The 23,593-nt window shown below is 37.8% G+C and overlaps 1 protein-coding gene across 1 annotated transcript in view; it reads left to right on the top strand.

The window, feature by feature from the left end:
- SLC36A4 (solute carrier family 36 member 4) overlaps positions 1–23,593 on the top strand; it is a 53,516-nt gene that overhangs the window by 11,497 nt on the left and 18,426 nt on the right. The window contains exons 2-8 of the mRNA XM_080817451.1: positions 5,068–5,191; positions 6,311–6,401; positions 7,794–7,882; positions 8,892–8,987; positions 10,849–10,933; positions 15,724–15,951; positions 17,872–17,970. Coding sequence (XP_080673577.1) covers positions 5,068–5,191; positions 6,311–6,401; positions 7,794–7,882; positions 8,892–8,987; positions 10,849–10,933; positions 15,724–15,951; positions 17,872–17,970 — 812 coding nt within the window. The remainder of the gene's footprint in view (positions 1–5,067; positions 5,192–6,310; positions 6,402–7,793; positions 7,883–8,891; positions 8,988–10,848; positions 10,934–15,723; positions 15,952–17,871; positions 17,971–23,593) is intronic.

Below are 23,593 nucleotides of genomic sequence, written 5' to 3'. Positions count from 1 at the left end.
GCACAGACCGGATGTGGGGCTCCATCCCAGGACCTTGAGGTCATGACCTGAGCTGAAATTAAGAGTCAGATGCTTAACCAACTGAGCCATCTGGGTGGCCCTAGAGGAGGAATATTTAAATGACTTCAGAATAGACTATTTTCAAGCATTTTTTTCCCCAGTGGTTTATTTTTTAAATTGTAGTATGAACACTTAACATGAGATCTAGGCGTCTTAACAGATATTAAGTGTACAATACGGTATTGTCATCCATAGGCACAATGTTGTCTGTCCGATCTCTAGAACTTACCTTGCATGCCTGAAATTTTACACATGTTGATTAGCAGCTCCCTGTTCTCCCCTCCCCACTGGCAACCACCACACTAGTCTTTGCTTCTATGAGTTTGACTATTTTAGATCCTCATATAGGTGGAATCATGGTATTTTAACACTGTGACTAGCCTGTTTCATTTAGCCTAATGTCTTTAAGGTTCATCCATGTTGTTGCATATTGCAGAATTTCTTTTTGAAGACTATATAATATTCCATTGTAAGTAGACATCTACTTCCTTTATCCATTTATCTCTCAGTGCCCATTGTTTCTACGTGCTGGTCCTTGTGACTAGCACTAAACTAAGCATGGAAGTACTAGCCTCTCTTCAAGTCCTTGATTTCAGCAGTTTTGGATGAATATTCAGAAGTGGGACTGCGGGTCATATGGTTCTTCTGTTTTTAGATTTTTGAGGAATCTCTGTACTGTTTTCCTTCACAGCCACAGTATTTTGCATTCCCACTACCTGTGTGCAAGGGTTCCTGTTTTGCCACTTGCTTACCAGTACTTGTTGCCTCTGTTTTTTTACAATGACCACCCTAAGTATGAAGTGGTATTTTATTGTGGTTTTAATTTGCATTTCCTTGATGATTAGTGACATTGAACATCTTTTCATAAACCTGTTGAGCATTTGTATGTCTTCTTTGGAGAAATATCAGTTCAGATCTTTAGATAATTTATTAATTGGTTCACTAGGGTTTTTTTTTGTTTTGTTTTTTTTTTTTTTTTTTTTTGCTCTTGGGTTGTAGGAGTTTCATATATATTTTAGAAATAAACCCTTTATCAAATATATATGCAAATATTCTTTCCCATTCCGTAAGTTGGCTTTTCACTATGTTGATTGTTTTCTTTTGGTGTGCAGAAGCTTTTTAGTTTAATGTAATCCCACTTGCCTATTTTTGCTTTTGTTGCCTGTGCTTTTGGTGTCATATCCATGAAATCGTTGCCAAAACTAATATTTGAAGCTTTCTCAAGTATCCAAGTCTTTAATACATTTTGAATTGATTTTTGTGTATGGTATGAGATAAATACCCACTTTCATTCTTGGGCATGTGGATATTCAGTTTTCCTAGGACCATTTGTTAAAGAGACTTTTTCCAGTTGCGTATTCCTGGCACCCTTGTCAAAGATCAGTTGACCATATATGCATAGATTGATTTCTGGGCTCTCTGTGCTGCTTCATTGGTCTGTATGTCTATCTTTATGCCAGTGTGATACTGTTTTGATTACAAAAGACCCCAAATACCCCAGACAATCTTGACAGTGAAGAGCAAAGCTGATCATACTTCCTGATTTCAAAATGCATTACAAAAATATATAATACAAAGCTAAAGCATCTTCCAGTATCTCAAAGAATAACATGACTTTTACGAAAAAACGCTTTCATCCATTCCAGTTAGTATTGGGAGAATGGAGGCTACCTAAATCCTAATTTCTTCACGTGTCCTTCCCCCAGAACCTGTTAATTCTAAAAGAAGCACAAGTAAACCATTCATGAAGTTGTTCTTTTAGCATTAGTAGGAGACCAAGGTACCACAAACGTCACATTATAAGTAGAAAAAAAAAATAGCAAATTTCAGAGTTCCTGCTGCTGCTGCTGCAAGGACTCTCTAAAGAGAGTTATTTAGAATCTCTGGAAGAGAGGAGAGGGCATTAGGACGTGTAGTCACACAGCAGCCTCGGCAAAACATTGCTTCTGGAGGAGGAGATAAAAGGAGCAGTTGAGATGTCTCTCTAATACTTAGAGGTGAAAAGAGAGAAGGAAGTAAGGGTCAGGGGGTGGAGGGTGGGTAGGGAATTGAATATCCTGCAGAAATGAAGAGAACCAGAGATATACCAGTTACTCCCTGTAACCCCAGTAAGTCAACGTCATTCCTATGCCGACAGAAGGCACTACTCTCAAATTAGGATCCCTGTCCATGAACTGCCTAGCGGTAGGCAAAATCATAAATAAATAATAAAGTACAAGGTGTCCAAGGGAAAATGTATTGAAATGAAAATTTAATAAGATTCATTTAATTTCAAAGGAGAATTTAAATGAGGTAAAGGAAGACTTTAAAGGGGTCAGAGAGAAAGTGGTTGAAATGGAACGTGGGCAGAGGAGATCTGACATACGATTGGAAGCTCTAAAGAAGAAAAACAAAATATTTGAACTAAACAAATAGTCAAAGCCATAATCCAAGAAAAATTTCTAGAAATAAGAGAAAACCTAAATCTGCATATTAAAAAGGCCCTCTGATCCCTGGGAAAATTGACTCAGAATGCTTAAGCCCAGGATTTATCATGGTGAAACCATTAGATCTTAAAGTCAAAGAGAAATTATCCTCAGGATCTCAAGCAAAGAACACAGTATGTAATGGCTAAAAAAATTGGTTTGGCATTAGACTTCTCAGGAGTAGCTTATATAGCAAGGCAAGAGTGGAACAGCATTTTCAAGAAACTCAAGGATAGAGAGTGTGAGTCAAAGGTGTTATATCTAGCTGTCCTTCATAGCAAGGCTATAGAAAAACAGTGTAAAGCGTTTGAGAACTTAGGGAATGCTGTGCCCGCAAGCCCATCCTCAAGGATCTACTAGAGCAGTGGTTCTCAAAGTGTGGTTCCCAGACCAGCAACATCAGAATCACCCGGGAACTTAGAAATGCATCTTCTCAGGCCCGCCCCAGGCCTGCTGAATCAGAGGCTTCGGGGTGAGCTACATCAGTTTGTGTTTCATCGAATCCTCCCGGTCATCGTGAGGCACAGTCCACAAGAGAATGAGCTTCTTCCAGCCAAGGAATGACGGAGAACACTTCCACAGAGGACTGATAACAAGCATTTAATATACTGATGGTAGATGTAAATCTAAGACATGGGTGGGGACATGATTGGAGTAGCAGTGCGTAAAGCATCATGTATGTCGCCAAAATAGAAAGAACACAACAACAAAAGTTGTTATTCTCTCACAGAAGTGAGAGAATAGAAGAAGGGCATATCTGGGGCTGGGGAGAGCAGTGTGGTTTTCTGGGAAATAAATAAATGACAAAAGTAGAATAAAACCATAAATTATTTTATAGGTAATAGGTAGAATTCAGAGGATACCATTTTTTAGAAAGATTTATTTATTTTGTTTTCTGGGGTGGGGGGTGGGGAAAGGGGCCGAGGGAAAGGGAGGGAATCTCAATCTCAAAACAGACTCCCTGCTGAGTATGGAGCCCAGCGTGGGGCTTGATCTTGTGACCCTGAGATCAAGACCTGAAGAGTTGGACACTTAACCAGCTGAGCCACCCGGTGCCCCCAGAGGCTGTCTGACAAACCTGACAAACAAGGATAGTAAAAGATTAAGGAAGGAAAGAAAGGATGGTTAAGGACATCATAAAAGACATAACGGCAAAAGTCACCAGTAGAATAAGTCAGCTAAATCCAATACATGATCCTGCGGTGAAAACAATTACTGAGAGAACTTTGTTGGTACAATTGATGAAGTTAGAATACGGAATGTAGGTGAACATACTGCATCAACATCAAACTGAGTGTTGGCTGTGATGTGAACATTCAAGAACTTCTTGTTCTTAGAACGTGCTGACTGTGGGGTAAAGTGGTGTTATATGTGAAACCTACTCAGATAGTTTAGAAAAAGTGATACACAGTTGAGAGAGAAAAGGCAAACATGGCAGAATGTTAAAAATCGGTAAGTCTGTAAAGGGTTTATAGGAGTTTTTTGGTACTCTTGCAAATTTAATGTAAATTTTAAATTACTGCAAAATAAAAAGTTTTAAAAATTTATGTGCCAGTCAGTCATAGTTACCCCAATTGTCTGGTTCACAGGTTTATTGTATTTGAATGCAACAGTCTTCCACTTCTTTAAAATATCCTATACTTCAAACCTTGCTATTGCATATCAGTCATCTCAATAAATTTGAGTTTAGTGAATTTTACTAGAACAAGGCAGACAGTGATGACTAATGTCATCATCAATCTTGCTAAAAATGAGAATACATTTTGGCGGGGGCGTGGGGGTACCTGGATGGCTCGGTTGGTTAAGCATCTGACTCTTGATTTCAGCTCACGTCATGATCTCAGGGTTGTGAGCTCAAGTCCCATGTTGGGTTCCTGTGGAGCCTGCTTAAGATTCTCTCTTACCCTCCCTCTCTGCCCCTCCCCTCATCCTCACTGTAATTTTCTTAAAGTATTTAAAGACATGATTACTATTTATGTATACAGTATGATCAAAACTAAAAGAGGTAAAAATTCATTTGATTATTCAAATTTTTTAAAAAGATTATATTGATTTATTTGGAAGAGAGAGAGAGTGCACAAGCAAGGAGAGTGACTGGCAGAGGGAGAGGGAGAAGCAGGCTCCTCGCTGAGCAAGGAGGCTGATGAGGGGCTCGATCTCAGGACCCTGGGATCATGACACCCACCAAAGACAGACGCTTAACCGGCTGAGCCACCCGGGTGCCCAGATTATTCACATTTTTTAATCTCGTAACTCTGTGATCATTTGCTAAAAACCTCATGTTGACAAAGCAGAAAAAGATTTGCATTGAATACTTAAGCTTTGCTCTGCTTTGTCCAAACAAAATAATCAGCAGATGAGTCTCGTTGTTTTTTAAATACACTAAAACTCAAAGCATTAATGGTAATTTACTTAGACTGGAAAAATTAAATGAATTAACTTAAGTACCTGTGGTAGGCCCTTCTTTTAAAAAAATGCATTTATACCAGCTTTAACTCAGTGTTAAAAATCATAGTGAAGTACTTTGTTTTTCTTTTTGAAGATATGGATGTAATGAGGCCCTTAATAAATGAGCAGAATTTTGATGGGACATCAGATGAAGAGCAGGAGCAAGAGCTCCTTCCCGTTCAGAAGCACTACCAGCTTGATGACCAGGAGGGTATTTCGTAAGTGTTACGGGTTTAAATGTCTCCTTTCCATTTAGTACATACTTTTTAATCTTCTGTAGGTAAAGCACAGGTACTACAGAAGACACACAGATGAGTAAGATATTGTTCCTACCCTCAATGTATTTGTAGTCCATTTGGGAACGAAGAAATGCATCTAAAATACAGAGCAGCACATGGAAATTGCTGCAGTGATGGTCCCATGCTTTGGATCTTGCAAGAAGGGAGATCTGATTGAAAGGAATAGAAATTTTATGAGCTGTGGCTTCGAAATGGTTAGGAGTTAGACGGTGAGAGGTAGTAAACACTTCTTCATGCCGAGTGAATGGTATAAAACAAAGTCATGGTGGTGGGAAGGCAGTGGAACCTTGTAGAACTGCTTTTGTCATTTTGTCAGCATTAATAGATTTGAGTAAGTTCTTACTCTGACAGTTAAGCAAAGTTACATTTTAGTTGATCAGAATAGTATAAACTGAAAAAAATTTAGGCAAGCATGTTTATTTCATGAGTTTAAGATTTGCACTCTTCTTCCTAGTTGAACTTATTTTTACTTGGTTAAGAGACTTCCTTCAGATGCCTCTTGGAAACTTAGGTGGAATTCCTTAGGGAGTACATGATGTCTAAATGTTAATCAGTATTTATGTTACCTGATGATACACATAGTTTTAAGACTTGTGTGCTTTTTCTTTTAGTTAACTTGCTGTTAGGTTGATAATCATAGATCAGATGTGTTTAGTACCGTGTCTCATAGACAGTGTCAATAAATTGCTCTGTCTTAATAGCCTAGCCATATATAGTCTTCAGCATTATTCCGAATGTCATAGCAGCCAGGCATCTTATGAGAAAATTACCTTTTCTGTATTTCTTTAGTATGTACAAAAATAGTATCACTTAAATATCTCATTTACTCTCCATAATAACCCTCTTGTGTCTCCTTTTACGAATGGCAGAGGTAGCACATGAACCCATATGACCTCTGGCCTGTTCAACTTCTGGTCGAGTGGAAATGTTATTTGATTTCTTGCCGAGATTGATTTTCAGTTCCCTTCTAATGCTAAAACTGTGATCATGTGATTTTATTAGCTTTTTTCCTAAAATATTACAATGTTTACTTTTCAGATTTGTGCAAACTCTTATGCATCTGCTTAAAGGAAATATTGGAACGGGCCTTTTAGGGCTTCCACTGGCAATAAAAAATGCAGGCATAGTGGTAAGACTTATCTTTGTGAACTCTATCTAACTTACAGTTATCTCTCTTAATTACAGCAAAAATGACAAGCTAACCTCTGGCCTAGTCACATATGACCTGACCAGGTAACAATGAGATTGTACTGATAAGATTGTGTAAACAGTGACAGTAACATTCAGCAAAAATGAGAATTAATTATTCTTTTCATTTCTGTTTAACTGCTTAACTTTTTGTTTAATCACTTAACTTTCAAATACTTCATAGTGTTTGGCAGAAAGAGCCTAAAATAGTATTTGATTTTCCGAGTATGGGTTATATCTTATTATTTTTTTGGATTTCTGAGGATGTAAGCCATGTACTCATATCAACAAATATATTTATAGAGTAGATTATTTGAGTTGGTGAAATTTTATGGTTTTTTGGATTCAGAATAAAATACGCGGTTTTCAGATTTAAAGAATATTGGTAAAGAAAAGGGATGACAATACTGTTTGAAAACAAATGTGCAAAGTGTTGTTAGAACCAGTTACTGTCATTGCAGAGAATTTTAGGGGGAATTGCATTATGAACTAATGAAATTATATTTAGTCTTTTTTATTTTTTTTAAAGATTTTATTTATTTGAGAGAGAGCGAGAGAGAGAGCATGAGTGGAGGGAGAGGCAGAAGAGAGGGAGAAGCAGACTCTGCTGAGCAGGGAGCTCGACGTGGGGCTCGATCCCAGGACCCTAAGTGGAAGGCAGAGGCTTAACTGACTGAGCCACCCAGGTGTCCCTACTTAACCTTTTATTAGAGGTCTAAAACCTTACCAGTTTGCTAAGAACAGTTTTAACTATCCTCTCTCTCTGCATTTGACTTGCCCATCCTAATTTAGAGAAACTTAAACTATTTCTGATTACAAAAATAAATTTTGATGGTATTTTGTCTGGGTTGCAATAATCCAGGCATTACTTAATATTAGTAAACAAATACTTGACAATTTTTAAATAATCTTCTTCACACATAGCAAGTGCTGAAAAAGCACAGTCCCAGATGGGTACAGCAGTTTTTCCTCATTCAGATAATGATTCATAGTCACATTTAATTATCACGATGGGACACTGATGGTCATAAGCTTACCATCTGATGTTACTGGAGGTGAGGTCTATCCTGCCTTACTGCACGGCTGTAGTTAGTCTGTGCTCATAGGGTCGGCTTAGCAAGCCGTGGAGATGGAGTCATACACACTTGTCTTAAGTATTGCTGAAATTCGTTCAGTATCAAGTTTATGAATTTTCCTGTATGCAAATGACTAATCATTTTGTCCAGCAAAATTGAATCACACAAATGAGTAGTCCGTTGTCTCATTCATAGTAAGACAGCTTAATTTTTGTTAAACTTAAATATTTAATCCTATACATTTTTTCCCCCCACAGCTTGGACCAATCAGCCTTGTATTTATAGGAATTATTTCAGTTCACTGCATGCACATTTTGGTACGCTGCAGTCACTTTCTGTGTCAGAGGTAAATAAGGATTTGTTAAGTGTGTTCTGTTTCCTTTAAAGCAATGTATTTATTTAAAGCATCAGCGAGGCTTAACTCTGCTTTGCAACTAACAATCATATTTCCTCTAATCTGTTATGTAGTCAAGTCTAAAATAATGAATATGGAAAAAGGTAGTATTTCCTGTGATTGAAATCTGGTCAGAATATATTCACTTCTTTTAGAATACAGCCCTGTTTAGTGAAATGGGATGGTCGACATGGAGGCCCCAGCACTACTTTATAGAGTGATGGTCTTCCATTTGGTAGGAATTCATTTTAGGGTATGGTGCCTTTGGTGTTCTTTGCTGATCTGTGGGTTGGCAAATAGTCAGTAAAATTATATTCTTTTTTCTTTGTTTTTGTATCATGAAATGTTTCTACTTGCACAATGGACTGTTTCAAAACTAAATATTGCCTATTCTAGTAAACTAATATTCTAATCTTAACTCTTTTTGTTATTGTTGTTAAATGTTCTTAAAACTTTGGGCAAGTCATTTATGATCTTTAAATAACAATGATACCTGAAAAAAAAGTGGGGAAGAGAACAAGGGGAAATAATGCCTATCTCATGGGCTGAGTATTAGGTAAGATAGTTTATATGTAAATAAATTGTAAAGCCCTGTGCTGATGTATAAAATAATGCCATTCTAAGGATAAATAATCAGGCAGTGAATAATGAAGTTGATGCTTTTTGTAATTGAAATACTTACATATTTAAATCAGTGAAGCACAAATATTATATTATATGACTTCTGCAAATATGTAAACTCTAACAGTAGATAAAAACCAATATATTGATAAAAATAACAGATTTAAAATTTCATGATACATATCTTTGAGTATGCAGTTCTTGAAATTTCGAAAACTCTGTCAGTGCATGGCCTTGCATTTATTAATTCCTATTTATTTGATGTTCTTTTCAAGGGTTGGATTTATAGGCCAATTTCAAATTTTCCTTTTTCATATGCACATATGTCCTTAAATTACAGGTTCAAAAAGTCAACATTAGGTTATAGTGACACTGTGAGTTTTGCTATGGAAGTAAGTCCTTGGAGCTGTCTTCAGAAGCAAGCAGCATGGGGACGGTAAGCACTTGCTATGTTGTTAATATCTGCTTACAGAAATCACATTATTTTTTAAGTATTTTCACTTGGCAAGATATATGAATAGAAGTATGATAAAGCTGGGGGAATAAACATAATCTTTAGAGTTACACAGACTTGGGTTCAAATCTCAACTCTACCATTTTTCAGTTTTATGACCTGAATCAAATGATTTGTCATTTTGTTTTAATTTTCTCACCATCAGATGAGTTTATGGTGATACTTACTTCACAGGATTACTATAGTAGTATAAGTAAAATGACATTTATAAAGCATTTGGCTAACCTATGACATAATCGTGCTAATATGTTTTTAAGGAAAGGAACAAAAGCAAGAAAAATGTTGCAGTCTCATTATTTTAGATAAAATTGTGGTATTTAGCTACATGCTTATATATGAAGCGTGTATTTTAGCATAGTCTTAATTTTACTGTCTTATTGTTTAAATGTAACTTTATCATTGGTATACATGACTGATCAAAGCCAGATGAATACAGGATTGGAAAAATAAGCATGGGTAATCAACAAAATGCTCACTACAGTACCAGTGATATGTGTAAGGGAAATGAAGAGCAGGGAAAAAAAAAAAAAAAAAAAACCAGTGCTAGGAGAGTTTATGGTTCAATATGGCTTTTCTGGGGATTTGTAGGAAGTTAGATTTGTTTATGAGCTGCTCAGAGTTCTTGATATGCCAAGTAGAAGAAGAAGAAAACGGCCTAATGCTCTAGGATTTGCCCCAGAACCCTATCTTTTTCCTTCTTCTGCCCCAGAGTAGACGCAGCTTTGTCCATTTTTTCTATCAAGAAGAATGACTTTCCAAGTAGATGTGGCTGGAATGATTGTTAGTAGGATACTAAAATCCAAGGTGGATGAAACGATCTTAAGGGAATACTTATATGGAGCTCATCAGAGAAAAGAGACTTGAATTCGTTATAGGGTACCAAGATTATTTACAAGGGAGACCCCTGAAGAACTGTGAGAGCTGTAGTTACAACAAGAGTGAAGATAGGCAAGGGCCCTTCGGCTTCAGATGAGAGAAGGAAGGTGTGTAGATCTGTAGACCAGGTTGTTTGACAACTTGACATCCGTGGTCAGGTAAAAACTATAATGAATTAGTAGGTGCATGCTGTTGTAACCACTCATCGTTCTCCAAACAAAATAGAGAAATAAGGGCTGCATATTAATACCATGTATGCAGATTTAGAACTCAATTAACTACCATACCCAAACTATGCTAATTTGACTGGTGACATCCCCTTTCCACTACTGTGCACTATTTCATGTAGCTAGAATTTTCTTAAGTATCTCATTAAACAATAAGAACAGAGCTAAGCTACTGGAAGGGTCTTTGGTCTTATGATCTAGGGCCATGCCCCCAGTCCTCTCCCATTCCATGTTCTTATTAGTGATTTGGATAATGGAGAGCATGCTCACTCATCATACTTGCAAATGACTTGAAGCCAGGAGGGCTGGAAAATATCCTGGGTTAATCAGGAAAAGTTCTCGAGAAGTAGGAGAGATGGGCCTAATCTAAAAGATGAAATGTTTTCTTCATACCGTTTTATAAGCAGATTCTCAGACTGTTGAATTTCAGAAATAAATGATAGGGAAATTTTCACCTTTTAACTTAATGGAACATCTTTTTGCTCAATAATAATTCTAGTGACCTACTGATCACAAATGTGTGCTATTTGTAGAAAATACATATTTTGTTTATTTCTTATTTGAAGGAAGTGAAAAGAATGTAAGCTATAACAAAGTGTTTTAAAATAGTTTAAAAAGAGAAAAATATATTGTTGTATCAGCAGCTCTTAGCGATCTTATTTGTGGGTATTTCTTTTCAGGAGTGTGGTTGACTTTTTTCTGGTGATAACACAGCTGGGATTCTGTAGTGTTTATATTGTCTTCTTAGCTGAAAATGTAAAACAAGTAAGTATTTTCCTCCAGTTACTGAGATCAGTTTCTTCCACTTCTATAGTTATGGCATCATATCTCCTCTGAGTTAGCCCTGGTTGAACACGGAAATGTGTTCCTTTCATAAAGCATGTTCCTTTATAAATTTTCCTTTAGTCTTCTTTTTTGTAAGCTGGATTTTCTGCTACTGTTGCTAATTTTACTTTTCTTGCCATTATGTATCAATAATGTTTGTTCTGTCAGATCTGAACTGGACATAATTTAACTGACTCTTAGATACTTGAAATTTAGCAGAAACACAGATGTTTGGGGAGCATATTTTTATATTGCTTTTTCATAAATAAATATATAAGGCTTTAGCCAGCAACCTAAAAAGTAAAGTAAAAAGTGGGTATTACTAAAATCCAGTAGTTATTGCTATTGTCTGAAAAGATACTACATCCAAAAATGTGCAGTGTTCTGTAATTCTCTCCATACTTGAAGGGTTTGCTTTACAAGAAAGTGGTTTGCAGTCTTGGTAGAGACTGACTGTCAATTTGAACAAACATGCAAAGCACTGAAATAAAAAAAGCTCCCCTATCCAAACAACGCCGAAACACATTTCCTTACGCGCTCTAGCTTGTAACTAGTACATTATGCCCTGTTCTTCTTTAATCATTATTTTCATCAATAACGTTCATTAACTGTCCACATGTGCATTGTGCAGTAGTAGACATCTTACATAGTAATATGTAGAACTTGCAGGTATTTTAATGCAAAATGATGATGTAAATATGTTTTCTAAAGAGTCTGTATGTAGCTATATAAGTATATATTTGGCTTACTTTTTCAAGTATAAAGTATGCTTCATTTTGTATTTAGAGCAGGGATGGCAAACTTTCTGGAAAGGGCCAGATAATAAATATTTTCAGTTTCGCAGGCCATACGGTCTTCTCAACTTAACCATAGACAATAATATATAACCAAATATAAACTGTAATATTCCAATAAAATCATATTTGCAAAATTAGGTGGCAGACTGGATTTGGTGTATGGGACATAATTTGCTGAAACCTCTAGCTTAGATTTTTAATATTGGAAAGGCTCATTGAGTCAGCCTTTATTTATAAATAAGAGAGTCGATGCTTTCATTAGCATTGCTCATTATAGGTGACGTGCTTTTGATTTACAAGTGTTTAATTCCACAAGTTGCTTATTCTTTGGACTATTAACTCAGTCAAGAGGCTATCTAGTGTTAAGAACTGATAAGATACATCATTTTACCAGTCATTTATGTGGAATACAAGGGAAATGATCCCTTTTTAGGATTGTGCAACTTGGCAGTAATGTATCTTTTCTAATATTTCCCAAGAGAGCTTCCAAAAAGCTTGATTTGAATTTATGGATAATGCTAATAAGGCCTTATAATTGTATGTTAACAAAGTATGACATTTTTCATTTAGTCTTTACAACTACTCTGTAATGTACAATGCTCATTTTTTGAATGTGTAAATTGACTCTCAGAGCATGGGCAGTGTGCCCTAAGTCGTGTGACTCAAGCTGAGACCTAGGTCTGTGACCCGGCTGCCACCCGTCACTGGACAGGATCATGTCTGATTTTAGCTGTGTGTGTGTGTGTGCGCAGTATGACAGAGTAGATGTCTGTAAGCTTAGGGTTGGTGATGTTTTCCTGCAGAATAGAATCAGTTGCTTCCAAAGTTGACTGGAAGGATGTAAATCATTTGCACATATTCTAAGCAGACCAGGTAGAAAAAGTGACTTTCTAGGAGGAAGGAGATTGCCTGCTGTAGATAGAAGGACAAAAGTCCTTTTGAGGCATAAAAAGCAACATGGAGAAAGATGCTCAGACTTGAGAGAGGTTGAAAGCAATAGTGAACCCCTCGCCTCAACAGAGCGGACAGATGGTCCCTGAGACAGCGGCGTCAGAGAAGCTCACGCCCACATCTGACAGCAGTCTCCAGCAGCAGACACGCTGGTGGTTCCACCTTACCTACTACTACTACCGTTACAGTGAAAAACTCTTTAAGTTTATTACTGCATTAATCCACATAAAATCAAAGGTGCAGTGTTTTATCAAATCAGAGAAGTGGGGGTTTAGTTGCCATACAGGGAGATGGGAATACATACAGGGAACCTCCTGCTCTGTAACTGCCACAGGGCTATTTTTAGTCCCATTAAGTCATTATGAGCATTGGGTTGGGGGGGAAGGATGGGTAGTGCCTCCAGGATTCTAGCCCATTGTGGGTAGCTCCTTTCTGTTCTTACTCTAAGATACTGTAGAAAATTTCAGATGGATAAAAATAGTATATATGGGCATGAAGAATGGGGAAGGGATATTACACTAACAGAAAAAATATATAATGTTACCTAAGACCATGGACTTCAGAGACAGAAGATCCAAATTCAAATCCCTACTCTCTCAGTTTTAAGTCACACGTGGGACAAGATCCCCTTATCCATGGTCAAGCCTCAGTTTCCTTACTTGTAAAATGGGAATAGCAACAAAATCTCCCATTGTTCCTCCTAAACTTATGAGGCTCAGCTGACAAAAGGTTTGTGAAAGCCTTTGCAAAATGTGAAGTAGTTTAGAAATACAGGGTATTAAGGCTTTAGTTCTGCATTTATTTTCGCTTTGCTGAAGAACATAATCTACCTTTGGAATTCTAACCATTAGATTACTGAATCATTGAAAACTCATAAGTAGTAGATGTTAGTAAATTTAAGCTTTAAATGGAAACAACTGAATTTAGTAATTTTATTTTATAATATTTATTTCAGTGTTTTGCATTTTGGTAAACATGTGAGATCATAGGAAGTCCTATTAGATAGCCAATATCTGTCTCTAGAGGGCACCAAAGGACTCAAATGTTTACCTGAATCTTGCTCTGGGTATGTATCTACACTTTATTTTATTTTTTAATCCTGACAATTTTTATAACCGTCTTTCTGCCAAAGAATACTAAATTATTATGAGATATTTGTGATAGAATTAATTTCATATTCCCAACCATCTCACCATTCAAACTACCCTTTTTAAAATTGGTTATGTAACTGATTTTCTCTTGCCAGGTATCCTTGTTAGAGCTTAATTTTGATCATTATCTAATCTGATTATGGGCAGTACTTCTTGGATACAGAAGCATTTAGCTATAAATAAATTTGCAATTGGGAAAATTGAGTCAACAAAAAATATATATTCTTAAAACCAAGTAACGTGAATTACCAATCTTTATTTCAAATTATAAAATACAAAATAGAAAGTTGTGATGGCCAGTTACAAGATGAACATGAGGTATGCGTTTCTTAAGTGGTTCCTGATGTAACCTGAGAGTTTATTAGTCCTGTGTGAGCCTATCTAGCTTAAACTGGTAAATATATTCCCTGCAGTTTAAGATGATGTATACATTTGTAGTGACACTAAACATTGGTTTTCATAAGTTGTAAGTATAAAATTAAAAGAAACACTTGAATTGTTAATCATACTATAATTTTGTCTAAACTTCTGACTTGCAGGCCTCTTGATACTTAAGTATATTTAGAGAGAGAGATGTCAGAGTAGAGGCCGGGCGGCTCCTTGGGCAGGGCCCCCTCCGCAGTGGGGGTATTTGGTCCGGTTAAAGCATGCAGCTGTCACAAGCTGAATTCTAGTCTCACGCCTGGGCTGGAATCCTAGAACTACCACTTACTGACTTGATACGACGTAAGCTTTTTTAACCCTCCTTAAACCTCAGTTTTCTTAACACCCACCTCAGAGAGTTGTTTTGAGGATGAGATGAGATGTTGTGTACCACGTTAGTTCCGTCCTCAAAAACTGCTTCCTGTTACTACTATAGGCTCTGGTTCTTAAGAATTGATGTATCTGGAGACTTGATCATGTTCATGTGTTCAGTGGGGAGGGGGTACAGTGTTTGGGGGCAGATAGATTTTCACTAGTATTTAAATTACAATATTATCTGCCTCTGCTGTGAGTTTTTAAGAATGTTTTTAAAATCCTCTATAATTTCATTTCTAGTTTAGTAAATTGGATCATATGATTAATTGGATAAGAGACAATTTTTAATATATAGAAACTACAAGTTATTGTATCTCTCTTGAACACTGAATGTTGGTTTATAGAAGTGGCTGAATAAATTTTAAGGTAAAACTGATTTATTGAAGTTTATTGCTCTAGCAGAAATTTACCTACATCTAACACATGGCCATCAATGAATTTAGTGGATTCTTAATAAGTATTTATTGATAGTATGATAATTTATAAACAGTTGTTTTATAAAACAGTTTTAAAGTTAGACTGTGATTTCTATGAGACTGATGCGCTACCTACTGCACTAACGAGGCACCTTAGACTATGATTTCTAAACTTTATTTTGACAATTGTACATTTCCTGGAGGAACTTAGAGCTTGCTTCCTCCTCTAGAAAATAAGTCGGAGTAGGGTATGGTCATTCTTAACAAGTATGCATCCACTTTTGATTATCTCAAAAACAAATTGAACCTTTGCAGGGATCATGAGCACAAAGCTTCAAAATAAATTAGTAAATTCATCCTCTTAATTTTCTAGTGAACTTTCTTTTTACAGTATGATAAAAAGTTATTTTGCAAAGAAGATTATCCTGTTTTAATTATCCTTTAGCTTGATAAATATATATTTCTAAGAAGCTAGAATATCTTGAAAAAGGTAAATATTTGATTAATCATAAAGGAATTTAACATAGAGTGTATAGATAATAATTTTCTTTTTTTTTATTTATAAGTTGATGGAATTTTCCCCCCCTCTTTCTTATTCTCCTGGTAATGCTATATAGGTTCATGAAGGATTCCTGGAGAGTAAAGTATTTCTTTTGAACAGTACCAATTCTTCAAACCCTTGCGAGAGAAGAAGTATTGACCTAAGGATATATATGCTTTGCTTTCTGCCATTCATAATTCTTTTGGTCTTCATTCGTGAGCTAAAGAATCTGTTTGTGCTTTCATTCCTTGCCAACATTTCCATGGCTGTCAGCCTTGTGATAATTTATCAGTATGTCGTTAGGGTAAGTATAATATGTTTTTGACTGTCATATGTGTTTCTTAATAAGTAAATTCTTTGTTTACTTTGGAGGTAAAAGTAGTGGTATATAAAGACCCCTGCCTCATTATGTGGCATACCAGAGATCAACTTTGAGTCAACTTTGGTCTCTGGTTGGGGGATACTGATCAGCTTGAAAGGTGTGTGCCATAGAGCACAGGCTTAGTGTTCAGCTCTGGTTTTAGATTTTGGTAAATATGCTTCTGGGCTTTATGACTTTGCTGCAGAAGAGAGTAATACCCACCCTAGGAAGCTGTGAGATTGAAGATCATGCCTCAGTACACTGTGCAACATGAAACAAAGACCTCAGTACTGTTTTGTTTACTCTCTTAAGATTTGAACCAGCTTCCAGATGGAGTATAGATATAATTTTTTAATTTTCTTTTACTTCTCAACCTTTATTTGCTGCCACCATCTCAGTTCTCTGCCACTGCCCTAGTCCGTAACTTCTTTATCAGAAGACCTCAGTTGATTTCATTGTCATTGTCTGGGGAGCCCAACCATAAAAGAAGTAGTCCTTAAAAAAAATTTTTTTTTTTGATTGATGGGATTCAGGGGATCTGCAGATGCATTCAAAATATTTGCAAGACTTAATGTTTCTGTGTGTATATATGCATTCTTCTATGAGCAGTGTATAGCTTTCATTTCTCAAAAGGTGCCAGTGACTTAGAAAAGGTCAAGCATTCCTGTTCTGTTATTTTCTCATCCAACCCATTTTGTATATTATTGCTGCAGTTGTTCTAAAACCTCCACTGGCAGTTTATTACAAACTCTTATCTCATACCTGCCCCCCACCAAATTCCAAAATCTGTAGACATTTTCTTACTGCACATAAGAGTGGAAGGGGACAGGCAGGAAGGTCTCATAAGGCTTTCTGCAGGTCAAGAGTCCTTAGCTGAGCTTGTAAGAGTTAGCGGAGCAGAAAAGGAGGTTCCTTAGGTAGAGGGAACAGTGTGAGCCTTGAGTACAGTTGGTGTTATCAAATGACTCAGACACTTACTGCCCTTTTCACTTTGACCATTGCTTGTGTTTTCCATCATGTATCATCACCGTAGCACACACGTCTCCCTGTGCTTCAGATGTTCTAGACCTCTTTATTTCCCAGATTATCCGTGTGCTTTCACACTTCAGTTTCTTTTTTCATCCTGTTTCCTTGGCCTTGAATCCCACTTCCAGTTAGGTAGGGCAGAGTGGGAACCAGTCTAGGCATAGCTGGAAGATACAGCCATTGTGGAACCAGAGATCTTGAACAAGATGTGCATTTGTGAGTTTCCAGATAGTGAAAGTTGGAACAAGGCTATGCGTCAAGACCAAGTAATCAAAGCCAAAGTCAAGGAATAGGTACAAATAATGAGGGTAATGAGAACTGTCGAAGTAAAGATTAAGACACAGAGACCAGGAGGAGACCTGTACTAGGAAGCAGCAGAGTTATGATGTGAAAAAGCCAAAGTTAGGAACAGGTACCTTGGAGACTGAAAGAGCAATGACAACAAAGTAGAAAATGGACTTCATTGGACACCGTGAGTGGGGTTTGATACCGTGGCTCTCAGCTCAGACTGAGGATGCTTGTGTATTTCCTGTCGTGCCAGGAGCCATACCTGGAGTGAACAGCCCGGGACTTGAAGGTAGCAGCAGGTAATCAGGAGCGTTTAGCCCAGATGGAATGTGTGGGCATGAGGGAAACAATGGCATTTGGCAGTGAAGTCCTAACAGCTTGGCTACATTTAACATAGGTTGCTTAAAGTGTTCATTGAAAGAATTACTCACTTTTATAACATACATTTGCTGTTGTAAAACTCAGAAGTATATGATTTTGCTCTTTATTCTAAATTTTTTAAAATAAGTAAAGATGTTAACTTCTCTTATTTTTTTTTTCTTTCTCTAGAATATGCCAAGTCCCCACAACCTTCCAATAGTGGCTGGTTGGAAAAAATATCCACTCTTTTTTGGTACTGCTGTGTTTGCTTTTGAAGGCATAGGAGTGGTAAGGATTTACTCTTATTATTTTTAAGTTAACACAAAGATTTATGTAGTCAGACTACATTTAGAAATGCATTTTTCTTTTTTGTTTTGTAGTTTGGTAGGTTAGATTTGAATTATAGTTTAGTTTAGATTTTTAACACTTTATTATGGAAAACTTCAAGCCCAAGACAAAATAGAGAATAGTATGATGAACTCTCGTGTCAGCATCACTCAGCTTCAGAAATCAACTCATGGCTAATTTTGTTTTATCTGTCTTCTATCTCGTCTGCCAAGCCCAAATTATTCAGACAGAGCCCAAGCATCACATTTTATAGACTAGATGATTTTAAGGGAATTGAAATTGTTACAAAGTTGCCATTACATAGAAGAATCAAATATAAATTCTCCCTTTAGATTTATACATATCATGTTTGTTTTGAGAAATGATGTTATCATAAAGCTACTACCAAGAAATACAAGCACCCTGAGGATCCTCAGATCTTAAATATTTCCATTTAAGATGCTTCCAGTTTATTTAAAGCCTGGAATGTGTAGATTTGGGGAAAATAAAATATCACTCTCTGCTCTCTATATGTCTAATGGTTTAGTACGGGAGGGAAAACACTTACACATATCTATATGAACCACAGATGAAATACGGCCTAGAAGACAGTTTTATACCATTTTCCTTGGGTTCTTGCTCTCTCTTAATTCTTCTTTAGAGAATTCTCACGAATTCTTACCGTTCCATTTATGACGGTTACAGACATAACTGCAGATTTTCATTTTCATCTTTAACCACTAAGTTCTAGTTAACTATTGGACATACCCAGTTAAGTTGTCCTTTAACATCTCAAGTTCGACAGCTCCGAAGCTGACATAGACTTTGTTAATCCAAAGCTAACTTCACTTTCTCATTTCCCTATTTCTCTTAGTTTTACTTTCAGTCACTCAAGCTTGACACATTGGAACATTTCCTTTCACTTTGTCCCTGGTTCCCCCATTCCATCGGTAATCAAGGCATGTTTGTTTTTCTTTCATATTTCCCCATAAATGAATTTACATTTAAAACACCCACAGTGCTGCTAGCCCCAGAGGGAGCCTACATAAATGTGAATTTCCTTCCTTTCCTCCTTTTGTAGCTGCACTGGCACCATTCTTAATTATAGTCCCTTATTTTAGGTCTGGATTATCTCCAGAACATCCAGATGGTTCTCTCTCCTATTAACTAGTTAATATTTCCATATGGATCTGACTTACCTAAGAAGTAGAGCTGTTACTGGAGTTATTGTGGTATAGGGTTATTGTGAGGACTACATGAGGTGCTGCCTGCAAAGCATCTGGAAAAATCCCTGGCAGGGGGTGGTCCAGGATGGCAAGAAGGGAAGAGCCTGAACTCCCTTTCTCCCATGGACACACTACACTAAAACTACATGTGGAATAATGGCCTCTGAGAAGGACCTGGAAACGAGCTAAACAGCTGCTCCACGGCAAAGGAGTAAAAGGTCCACCTCGAGACAGATGGAGGAGGCACCTGAAGACGGATGGGGGAGACAGAGATATGTTCTCACCAGAAACTCTGCCCCTGCTGCAGTGACCCAATACAGGGAGGGATCTTATAGGCCTGGAGCTTTTCCCTGAGCAAGGGGTTTGTGCCCCCACATCAGGCATCGCAGCCCTTCAGACCTGCCCTGGAGAGATAAGCCCCCAACTACATCCAAAGGATCCAAAGGGCTGTTGGGATCTGAGAAACTCCTTCTAAAGGGCTTGTATATGGACTCAGAACCTGACGTGAAAGCTGCAGTTTGAAAGGAACCTAGACTCTATGTGAAGGGGATTCATTTGCTGGTCTAAAAGCATCTGCTGGAGGGGCAGGGACAAGCTGGGACTTTTCCCAGGGATGGAGGCACTGGCGAGCACCCTATCCGTGGTCTCCCTCTCTCATGGTTGTGCAGGTGGACACTCACAAACACAGCAGTTCCCTGCTGCCTTTCTAACACTGGTGGCCGTGCCCTGCCCCCAGTGTCCTTGCCCTGCCTTACTAAAGTTGTGGGCGAGTGTAGTTCACACTGGGAATGCCCCTTGATCACCTGGCTCTGGTGGGTAGGAGGGTTTATGTGCCAGGGCCCCGTGGGACTTGAACAATGGGACAGACAGTTCTTGGCAGCTTACCACACTGAGGGCATTGCACAGACAACAGACTGAAATGCACCGCAAGTCGGCCAGTGAAAAAGGCCTATTTGCTGGTGCAGAAGCTTTAACCCAAGGGATAGGCTTCAGGTTTGTCACATATCTTGAGGCTGCAGGAGTGCTCTCAGGGAATGTAGACAGGGAAATACCATCTTGTGCCCTCCTTTGGTCTTGCTACAGCTTGCAGGTACCCCCCAGAACGGGGCTTATACAGTTATCTGAAGCCTTGACTTTGCAACTGTTCCCCCAGCAGACCCCTCCAGATCTCCTGGTCTAGAGGCCAGCAGGGTTTACAAAGATGGTCCCATAGGACTGTGTCTTTCCAGAGTTTAAAAGCTGCTGCCTGAGGATCTGACTTCCATCATCCTGAAACTTGGTACTGACTGAGATCCCTACACTGGAACACTGGCAGGCCTTGGCACACCTTCAACAACTGAGATTTATCAAGAATAAATTAGGCTACTTAGACAATCACAAAGGTCCAAGAGACAACCAAGAGCTAGGGCAAGGTTGAATGATAGAGTTCATCTCCTATACAAGGTCACTTCTTCAAGACTGGGAGATGCAGCTGTTTCAGCTAATACATAGAAACAAACACAGAGAGTTAAGAAAAACAAGGTGTAGGAATATGTTCCAAATGAAGGAATAAGACAAAACTTCAGAAAAAGACCTTAGTGAGATGGAGATAAGTCATCTACCTGTTAAAGAGTTAAAGTCATGGTCATAAAGATGCTCCTGAAACCTGGGAGAACAATGGATGTTCTTCAAAAAAGCAAAAGAAAAGTAAGTACCAAACAGAAGTCATAAAGCTGAAGAATACAATTACTGAACTGGAAATACACTAGAGGAGTTCAGAAGCAGACCAGATGAAGCAGGACTGATCAGTGACCTCGAACACAGGACAGTGGAGCTCACTCAAACAGAGCAGCAGAAAGAAAAAATAATTTGAGAAAGTAAAGAGAGCTTAAGGGACCTCTGGGAGAACACCAGGCAGCATAGCATTTGCATATTTATAGGGATCCTAGAAGGAGGAGAGGGAAAAAGATGCCAAAAAATTAATAAAGAAATAACAGCTGGTTAATTCTCTAACCTGGGGAAGGAAAGAGTCATCCAGTTCCACAGGCAGTTCCAAGTAAGATGAACCCAAAGAGATCCACACAGAGATACATAATCAAAGAGAGAATCTTAAAAGGCAGCAAGAGAAAAACAACTTGTTTCATACAGGGGAACGCCCTCAAGGCTGTTAGCTGATTTTTCACCAGAAAAATCAGAAGGGAGTAGCATGATATATTCAAAGTACTGAAAGGAAAAAAAAAATACAGCAAAACTTTGAACCAAGAATACTGTACTGGCAAGGTTATCATTTGGATTTAAAGGAGCACTTAACCTGAATAAAAATGCGAGCATGGGTGTCCTTGACTTGTTCCTGATCAAAGAGGAAAAGCTCTCAGCTTTTCATTGTTGAGTTGATGCTAGCTGTGAGCCTGTCCTAAAAGGCCTTTGTTTTGTTGAGTAATGTTCCCTGTGTATACACTTCATTGAGTGTTTTTATCGTGAACAGATACTGAATTTTCTGAGTGCTTTTTCTGCATCTATTGAGATGATCATATGATTTTTACCCTTCATTTTGTTAATTCGGTGTATCATGTTAATTCATCTGTAGATCCTGACCCATTCTTGCATCCCTGGAATAAATCCCACTTGATAATGATATATGATCCTTTTAATGTATTGTTGAATTTGGTTTGCCAATATTTTGTTGAGGATTTTTGCACCTATGTTCATCAGGAATATTGCTTATAATTCCCTCCCTTTCCTTCCTTCTTTCCTTCTTCTTCTTCTTCTTTTAAACATTTTATTTATTTATTTGACAGACAGAGATCACAAGTAGGCAGAGAGGCAGGCAGAGAGAGGGGCGGGGGAAGCAGGCTCCCTGCTGAGCAGAGAGCCCAATGCGGGACTCGATCCCAGGACCCCGAGACCAGGACCTGAGCCAAAGGTAGAGGCTTTAACCCACTGAGCCACCCAGGCGCCCCTCTTCTTCTTCTTCTTCTTGTTCTTCTTCCGTGTCCTTGTCTAGTTTTGGTGTCAGGGTAATGCTGCCCTCGTAAATGAATTTGAAAGCGTTCCTCCTCTTCGGTTTTCTGGAAGTATCTGAAAAGAGGAGGTATTTAAATATTATTTGAATTTTGGTAGAATTTGCTTGTGAAGTCATCTGGTCCTGGACTTTTGTCAGGAGTTTTTTTTAATTACTGATTTAATCTCCTTACTAGTAATCTTAGTGTTCTGGTTTTCTATTTCTTCATGATTCAGTCCTGGAAGATTGTATATTTCAAGGAATTTGTCCATCTCTTCCAAGTTCCTCAATTTTTTGGCATCTAATTATCCACGGTAGTCTCTTAATGAAACTCCATGTTTCTGTAATATCAGTTGTAACTTCTCTTTCGTTTCTGATTTTATATATTTGAGCCCTCTCTCCTTTTTAGTTGGTGAGTCTAACTAAAGGTTTGCCCATTTCTCAAGGTAACTTCAGGCAATAATACTTTATTGCATATTTGAAAGTTGCCAAGAGAGTAAATCTTTAAAGTTCTCATTACAGAAAAAAAATATGTAATTTTGTATGGTGATGGATAGTAACTAGACTTATTGTGGTGATCACTTTGCAGTGTATATAAATATCAAATTCTTACATTTACACCTGAAACTAATGTTATATGACAATTTTAATTTAATTAAAAAAGAAGAGCCCCTGGCATGTTGTAAGTGTGTTTGCTGCTGCTGTTTTTCTCTTGCTGCTCCTATTTCTTAGTATCTTTGACTGTATGGTCAAATCATTTGGCCAAAACCTCTGAAGATTTGCCTAAAAATCTTAACTCTTCAATTAGCCTTTTTTTCTTTTCTTTCAAGGTATTTTTTTCCACACATAATAAAAATAACTTTTTCATCTCACTACATTGACAGACAGTAGCTACAGGTGGCTAGCTGTAGAAGCAATTACAGACATGAATATAGCTGGGTTCATGTGCACACACGTATTTCCTAGCACATCAGCTGAGAGTTACACGGTAGCTATGGGCACACCCAGCACCCTGATCTTGACTTCTTTTTTTTTTTTTTTTAAATTTTATTTTTTATTTATTTGATAGAGATCACAAGTAGGCAGAGAGGCAGGCGGTGGGGGGCGGGAGGGAAGCAGGCTCTCTGCTGAGCAGAGAGCCTGATGTGGGGCTCGATCCCAGGACCCTGAGACCATGACCTGAGCCGCAGGCAGAGGCTTTAACCCACTGAGCCACCCAGGCGCCCCCTGATCTTGACTTCTAAGTACCACTTTACAGCAAAAGAACCAAGTTCTTTGGAGAAACGTCTCATTCTAGGGCTGAAACAAGGACATTCAAGATGAGTCTGGAGTATCTTGTAGATCTAGAAAGTATGGAAATACTAAAAACAAAACAAAA

The sequence above is a fragment of the Martes martes genome (genome assembly GCF_963455335.1).
Source record: "Martes martes genome assembly, chromosome: 10".
Taxonomy (NCBI): Eukaryota; Metazoa; Chordata; class Mammalia; order Carnivora; family Mustelidae; genus Martes; species Martes martes.
The sequence above is the reverse complement of the archived record's forward strand: the minus strand, read 5'-3'. Positions and strand labels throughout refer to the sequence as shown.